Source organism: Crinia signifera, chromosome 4 (genome assembly GCF_055691185.1).
Source record: "Crinia signifera chromosome 4, ASM5569118v1, whole genome shotgun sequence".
NCBI lineage: Eukaryota > Metazoa > Chordata > Amphibia > Anura > Myobatrachidae > Crinia > Crinia signifera.
In genome coordinates, this window is record NC_139220.1 from 301,974,282 (window position 1) to 301,983,240 (window position 8,959).

The 8,959-nt window shown below is 46.2% G+C and overlaps 1 protein-coding gene across 14 annotated transcripts in view; it reads right to left on the minus strand.

The window, feature by feature from the left end:
• Positions 1-5,296, minus strand: part of CACNA1A (calcium voltage-gated channel subunit alpha1 A) — a 243,911-nt gene extending 238,615 nt beyond the window's left edge. For 6 of the 14 annotated variants that reach the window (XM_083185296.1, XM_083185302.1, XM_083185295.1 and 3 more), the window contains exon 1: positions 3,985-5,291. In XM_083185296.1, coding sequence (XP_083041422.1) covers positions 3,985-4,232 — 248 coding nt within the window. In that variant the 5' untranslated portion in view covers positions 4,233-5,291. Of the gene's footprint in view, positions 1-3,984 lie in introns of all 14 variants that reach the window. The other 8 variants (XM_083185304.1, XM_083185307.1, XM_083185299.1 and 5 more) reach the window with 3 other exon arrangements.
• Between the last annotated feature and the right edge of the window lie 3,663 nt (positions 5,297-8,959).

Below are 8,959 nucleotides of genomic sequence, written 5' to 3' on the forward strand. Positions count from 1 at the left end.
TTGCAAATATATGCAGCCAAGATCTCTGAATTTCTATTACCACACAGGTCGGGATGGAAAACAGCCAGCGAATCAGCTCCTACCTGCCATGTCACATGCTGTGTTTGAAAAATGTCAGGCAAGAGCTGATTGGCTGGTTGTTTATCACTCTCTATTTTATCACTTCTGAAGCTTAGTGCATCTGGCTCACAATGATGATATTATTTGGTGTGCTGGGGGATACCTTTCTCATGATCTTATTTTGCACAACCATGGATTCTGGATGCAATATTCTGCACTGCATATTGTCCATCCATTATTACTATCAATGCACGGACAACACTTTTATTACCGGTGATCCTAAGTCTACTACACTGATTATATGATTTCACGTTACGGTCTGTAAGCGCAGCGTCGGAGATGGGATAGATGCAGCGCACATCCTAGAGAGGAGACAGCAGGACAGATATCTGAGGGCAGTCTGTAACACTTGGGAGCGTGTGAGAACTTCTCAGAAATATTGCAGGGTGCAGTAAGCAACCACAAATTCTATTTTATGTTTTTTTTAGATGGTTTCTGACATCTGACTGCAAAATGTCAGACACTGGTTTCTAGGTTTCTATTCGTGGAGTGATGTGGAGCATTTTGCAGAAGGTGTTATGGGCGGGATATGGGTTTAGTATTATGACAGTAAATTCTGGCTTGTCTGGCCATTTACATGTGTCAGATAAACTGACAGGAGTGCGCATCGCCCCCGTTCCGCATGAGCAACTTGCCACACAGGATATCGCAGCGAATCAGAAGGGCTTTATCAAAGAAGCAGTTGTTTAACTGCTATATATAGTGGTAAATGTGGATTGTGTTATATGGGGGGGGGGGCTTTATAGAGACTGGAGTACTGAAAATATGCAGCATAAGACCCAACACCTTGTCATCTGCTTCTGTTACTTTTATGTCATTGCCCACCTAGTGACATATATATATATATATATATGTGTATATATATATATATATATATATATATATATATATATATATATACACACACACAAACAATTGTGGAATGGCGTATTATTTAGATAGGAGTCTCCTAATTGGATCCTGTTGCGTACTACTATTGTTGTTTTAATAAAATACACTTCTTCCTACTGCAAGGTGGTTTAACACTGGATGGTATTTGGGTCGGTATAGAGAGTGTTCCCCATTGAAACACTTTAACAGATTGGATATCCTGGTTTTAAAGCTCATTGGAACAACAAACAAGTTTTAAAATAAATTGCTACATACCATGAGGGAACTGAGAGTCTTCTGTGGTTTTGTTGAACTTACATATATCGAATATGGACCCATCTTACTAAAAGGTGAACATTATTTGAATATAGGAACCCAGCTGGGTCGGATCCCCTGGCCGAGACCTATTATAGCCTTCAGGTCCCATTATATTGATCTTGATGACCTTAGACCTTAAGTCTCGAATATACACACTATTTTGAAATGACTGTTAACCCCTGATGAAGTCTGGTCTGAGACGAAACGCGTTGGGTGACACAGCTCGTTAACTTCCAATATGTATCGAATTACCTGCATTGGATTGTTTATCGTCTATAAAAAAAAACTTTTTAATAAGATCAATTTTATGAACTTCTGTTTTACATGTTTATTAAAACAACAATGGAAGTACGCAACAGGAACCAATTAGGAGACTGCATAACTATATAAGGTGCCATTCCACAATTGTTTGTATGTATATTATTTTTTTTTTAATGGGTGTTGTAGTCCAGAGACTACTCCAGCCCACAGCTCTGGGATGCTCTATAATTTGTTCTGGAAACACTGACATTAGGTTTTCCTGTGTCAGTTCGCCATAAGCAGGATCTCTTATATTCGCAGAGACGGCAGGTGAAGATTGCAAGCTCTTGGGGTGACAAGTTTCGCAGGGACATGCCGAGCAGGGGACTACCGCACGGCCATTTGGAGTCCCCCCCCCCGTCCCCCACTTTCAGGCTAGTGGTTCTGAATGGGCTGTTTTCAAATCTATAATGATCCGTTGTACAAGGAGCTCGCTCGGCAGAAGCCTGTGCATTCATTCTTCTGCAAAGGCCGGATTCCCTCGTCCGCCCACCACCATGACAGTTCTGCACTTGCCCGTTGGATTCAAGGAAAAGAATGAAGCCGTCACAGGGGTTGCCACATACAGAGATGGGCAGTGAGTGCACCTTATAACTAATCACTAGTGTAAGAGATATAAAGACCCCCAAAATAAGCAGGTGTACCTTAGCAATAAAACCAGGTGTACCCCACCAAAACAGGTAACCCATTAAAGCTCTCTCTCTAACTGGCTATCTGCGGCTCAGATTTAAGACATGAATAGACGAGAGGAACATTGATTATTGGATTCAGGGCCTACGCCACATACCGGAAAATCATTCTCCTGCCGTATCTTACAGAGCCAGAGGAAATGCAGCCTCAACTCAGCTGACTCCTATAGACTGACACAGCGCCGCCAGTAAGGTATTCCCATCTGGTATGCACCACACAGCCGCTGTACAACGTTATTATTCAGCACCTTTATATTACATAGATTGCAAGCTTTTCAAACCAGCACCTCAAGCTATATGTATTAACCCCTGATATTTAAATGCTCATTAACCCCCGTAATGCCAGAGATCAGCAACACCCCCCTCAGGCAGTGTTCTAGCAGGTCTGCTTTCAATGAGATTAGCAACAGCCCTGTGAGACTTTCTGCAGCAATTTCCCCCCACTGCCGCCTTGTATCCTGCTCCTCTGTCTAATGCTTCCCATGGAAAACAGCTGAAGGGCGGATTTCACTGTACGTCACTATCCAAATTCAGACCAAAAAATTACGCCACACATGGGAACTTTCTCTTACAGTATCTATCAGTGGGGGAGATGTTCTACCGAGCTGTCGGCAGGGAAGGTGCACCCAGGGATGGATACACAGAGGAGGCAGGCATTTACATACAAGCATATTCATTACATATATAAATGTGTCTATACGGATAGATAGATAGATAGATAGATAGATAGATAGATAGATAGATAGATAGATAGATAGATAGATGTACAGTGGCACAGGAATGACATCTTGTATTACAGAATGGCTGAATGCAGCAATATTAGCCAGATTTATTAATGGAGCAATGCACTGCAGTGCTAGGTGTGTGTGTGTGTGTACACACAAACATATGTACAAAAGGTGCACACACACACACACACACACACACACACACACACACACACAGTGTTATAGCTGACCATGTCAGTGGTGTATTTGGCTGCTGTACCCCAGCCCAGACCAGTTCTGTGCATATCTATTTATACACACACACAGCTCATATCCTCATATACTGTGTGAGCCCTGGCAAGACGTACTGCACACAGCACGTCATATAGCCGTAATATATATATATATATATATATATATATATAGGTGCACATAGATAGCTGTGTGTGACTGACACACACACACACATACATACATACACACACACACACACACACACACACACATATATATATATATATATATATATATATATGCACATTTATGTTGATTTGTAGATATACACACATGCAGCTATTTGGATTATGTACATATATATGACAATCTACACTAGAACATACAGTATACCTGCATTACAGAATACCATATTATACGCTGTGTAGGGAAACACAGTACATTGCTGCATGTACATTAAAGCACCTGTTTACCACATACAGCTGATCCCCATTTCTTGGCATGCATATATATACAGATATATACAGTATATTTGCCTGTACAGTAATGGACTTACGTACATAGACACGTATATGGGCACACATAATCTACACACATCAGGCTTCATGTACCATAGATATATACTTAAATAGACCATTTCCTTCTTGGACACATTTTCAAACCCCACCACCAAAACCCCCACCACTACTACCACCAGCATGCAACCTTGTCCAATCATCACCCCCAAGCCCAGCGGTAAAGGATATGGCCATTCGGTGATTTTTTTGGCGTATTTCCTCACCACGTTGTCTTCGCTGAAGAGGAAGAGGGAACGGTTGACGGTAAAGCAGTTCTGCCGCACCGGGATTGGGTTGTACAGCGCCATGGTGCGGGCCCTCTGTGCCATCGACTGTTTGTAGATCCGCTGGGCCCCCGGTGGCCCACCTTGTCGACTTCCACGACCTGCGACTCCCCCACCACGGGCCGGCACCTCGTCCCCGAAGCGAGCCCCCATGATGCTGGGGACAGAGTCCGCGGGTTACCGGAAAGCGAGGAGCAAGGAAAAGATGTAGGAAAAGTAGAGGAAAAGACGCTGCAAAGCATCACATCTCATCCAGACAGGCAAAGTCCTAGATCTGGCTGCACACTCCTCAGGTACCTCCGCAGACAGGTGTTCATATACAGAACAGGCAGATAAATGTACTGACAGGAGCTGGACTTAGCAGTTGTATACCAAGCAGAGAGAATACAACTGCTGATGTATGTCCATTAATACGTCCGAAGATCTGCCTATGTACACATAATATAGAAATCTATACAGGATCTTCATGCAAGCAAGTCCAATTCACAGGCAACAAAAATAGATATAAGTGTATAAAAATACAGGTTAGAAACAGGGAGGGATCAATCATTCCTCTCCCTCCACCCCCCTGCCGACTCTCCTGTCTTTAGATTTAAAAATAAAAAAAAACGAATAAATAAAAAAAATGTAAAAATAATCCAAATAACAAAAAAAATTAAAGGAAAATGAAAATAAAAAAAAAAAGGACTGAGGGGGTCTTGCGTTGCGGACCCTCTCCCCAGCACGCTCTGCCGTTTTCAGAGCTGCCGTTTTCAGAGCTGCATCTTTCAAGATCCTGCAATCCGTCCGGGGCGGTGGGAGGAGGAGGGGGTGGGTGAGAGGAGGAGGGGGGGTGGGGGGGTAGGTGGTGGTGGTGGTGGTGGGGGGGGACTAGGAGCGAGAGGATGGAGATGAGGCAGGAATCAGAGTACGGGGGAGTCTCTGAGCACCTCACGATTTAGCCACGGTGACATTTAGAGACTGGGTAGGGGGGAAATAATCCGTGCCTTTCAATGGATTAAAGAGTAAATGAGAATGGGGTGTTGAGAGGAGACTGGTTTGGGGGGTGATTTTTGGATAGGGCTAGAGACTTCCATAGGATCCCTCCTCTCACTGCCCACATCTCTGCCTCAAATATGAAGCTCCAGTTTGTGGTCCAGCCTGGGAAGAAGATAGAAGCTAAGGTATCAATCCTCCACAGCAGCAGAGAGAGCGATACAGGAGGAGGGGGAGAGGAGAGCGAGAGAGAGAGATGGGGAAAGAAGGAGGGGAGAGATATACTGCAGTCCACAACACCACTCCCCCAGTCCTTTGAGATGCTAAAAGGTCTGCCTAGAATCGGCCATTTATCCTAAACACTTGGCAGAAATAAGAGGTTAATGTACATTACACAGGGCAATAAGAGCCAGGCTAAGGGTTACATTTGGGCAGCAAGTTGGGCAGAGACAGGGCATGGGATTGCACCTAATATCACCATTCAGGGGAAGGTGGAGGTGTAATGAGCATAAGCTGGGCAATTTATCCTGGCTGCTCGGTCTGATCCACACATGAGAGCCCTAGGCCAATCACTGCAGCAGCTGTCCTGCCAAACCCACAGGAGTTTCTGTAGGTGGTGGGTGGGGGGGAGGGAATAGGGGAGCAGGAGGCACAGGATCAGGAGGAAGGCAGTGATATGCCAAGGGAGAGTGGCAAAGGGGCAAGGGGGAAAATATGTGATGAGCATTGGGGTGAATGGTACAGTTATAGGTGGAAGTGCAAAAGGAGAGAGAGTGTGAGCTGTGTGGGGGAGAAGAGAAGTTAGGGTCAGCTGTAGAGGGCGCTGCTGAGCAAGTGGGAAGAGATGCAGCGATGATGTGTCTCACACACACACACACTCAGGCTATAGGCAGGGGAGCCAGTGGGAGCTGTCCGAGGTGCTGAACACTACAGCAGCAGCTACTGCACCAAGCTTAACACTTCACGTGCCGGCACAAGTCCCAATTCTGCTCCCCCCCAGCTACACACAGCACAGAAAAGAGGTGCAGCAGGGGCTAAATAGCTGCTTACCAGAATGTCACCTGTATTGTATGTTGCATTACAATCATTACACATCACTGCAGCCGGGTAGCGCACACACACTGGGGGCAGGATGACATATAGGGTCTGTGCTTTCTCCCTGTCACTGACCGCCCCCCCTGCAGTGTCCCCTGTAGTACTGTATGTGTCACCGTGCGATCACCACCCGACTGACGCGTCCTATCACACCGCATCACTTCCCAGGCACATAGCATGATTGTCAGGGGGCAGGGTTTCTGGATGCGGGAAGGGGGATTACAAATGTGTGACTTCAGAGCGATTGTGCCAGGCCATAAAGGGTATGCAACACGCTATAGCCTGCACCAAATAAATGGGCTAATTCAGACCGGTTGGGTCGGATCAGAATTCGGCCCCATGTTTGATGGGTGAGGGTCTGCGCATAAGCGAATATGGGCACGTGCTAACCCTGCTGTGCGAACGGGTCTGCCCACACCCCCCGGAAACAGGTCTGACACCCCCCCCCCCCCCACCCCGTGAATGGGTCTAACCACACCCCGCCCCCACCAAACCCCCCCCCCCCTGCCCGCACCCTCCTTCCCGGTCTGCCATAACCCCCAAACCCCTCCCGGGTTTGACCAAAAGCCCCACCCCCGCGAACAAGTCTGCCCGACACTGCTTTATCACCACATTAACACTGTATTATCACTGCCCTGACACTGCTTTATCACCACATTAACACTGTATTATCACTGCCCTGACACTGCTATATCAGTACACTAACACTGTATTATCACTGCCCTGACACTGCCTTATCACCACACTAATACTGTATTATCACTGCCCTGACACTGCTTTATCACTGCGTTAACACTGCTATAGCACTACACTAACACTGTATTAGAACTGGGCTGACACTGCTATATGTCACCTGTATTGTATGTTGCATTACAATCATTACACATCACTGCCGCCGGGTAGCGCACACACACTGGGGGCAGGATGACATATAGGGTCTGTGCTTTCTCCCTGTCACAATGTAATCACAGATGAGTAAGTTGGTCTGACACAGCTCTAGCACTGACCGCCCCCCCTGCAGTGTCCCCGCGGTGACAGCCATTGCACTAGTACTGTATGTGTCACCGTGCGATCACCACCCGACTGACGCGTCCTATCACACCGCATCACTTCCCAGGCACATAGCATGATTGTCAGGGGGCAGGGTTTCTGGATGCGGGAAGGGGGATTACAAACGTGTGACTTCAGAGCGATTGTGCCAGGCCATAAAGGGTATGCAACACGCTATAGCCTGCACCAAATAAATGGGCTAATTCAGACCGGTTGGGTCGGATCAGAATTTGGCCCCATTTTTGATGGGTGAGAGTCTGCGCATAAGCGAATATGGGCACGTGCAAACCCTGCTGTGCGAACGGGTCTGCCACACACCCCCCCCCCACGAATGGGTCTAACCGCACCCCGCCCCCACCAACCCCCCCCTGCCCCCCGCCCCCACCAACCCCCCCCCTGCCCGCACCCCCCTTCCCGGTCTGCCATAACCCCCAAACCCCTCCCGGGTCTGACCACAAGTCACACCTCCGCGAACAAGTCTGCCCGACACTGCTTTATCACCACATTAACACTGTATTATCACTGCCCTGACACTGCTTTATCACCACACTAACACTGTGTTATCACTGCCCTGACACTGCTTTATCACCACACTAACACTGTATTAGAACTGGGCTGACACTGCTATATCACTACACTAACACGGTCTTAGTTATCACTGCCCTGACACTGCTTTATCACCACACTAACACTGTATTATCACTGCCCTGACACTGCTATAGTACTACACTAACACTGTATTAGAACAGGGCTGACACTGCTATATCACCACACTAACACTGTATTATCACTGTCCTGACACTGCTATAACACTACACTAACACTGTATTATCACTGCCTTGACACTGCTTTATCACCAGACTAACACTGTCTTATCACTGCATTGACACTGCTATAGCACTACAATAACACTGTATTATCACTGCCCTGAAACTGCTTTATCACCACACTAACACTTTATTATCACTGCCCTAACAATGCTTTATCACCACACTGACACTGTATTATCACTGCCCTGACACTGCTATAGCACTACACTAACACTGTATTAGAACTGGGCTGACAGTGCTATATCACTACAATAACACTGTATTATCACTGCCCCGACACCGCTATAGCACTACACTAACACTGTATTAGAACAGGGCTGACACTGCTATATCACCACACTAACACTGTATTATCACTGTCCTGACACTGCTATAACACTACACTAACACTGTATTAGAATTGGTCTGACACTGCTATATCACTACACTAACATTGTATTATCACTTCCCTGACACTGCTATATCACTACACTAACAGTGTATTATCACTGCCTTGACACTGCTTTACCACCACAAAAACACTGTCTTATCACTGCATTGACACTGCTATAGCACTACACTAACACTGTATTATCACTGCCCTGACACTGCTTTATCACCACAATAACACTGTATTATCACTACCCTAACACTGCTTTATCACCACACTAACACTGTATTATCATTGTCCTGACACTGCTATAGCACTACACTAACACTGTATTAGAACTGGGCTGACACTGCTATATCACTACACTAACACTGTATTATCACTGCCCTGACACTGCTATAGCACTACATTAACACTGTATTACCACTGCCCTGACACTGCCTTATCACCACACTAATACTGTATTATCACTGCCCTGACACTGCTTTATCACTGCGTTAACACTGCTATAGCACTACACTAACACTGTATTAGAACTGGGCTAACACTTCTATATCACT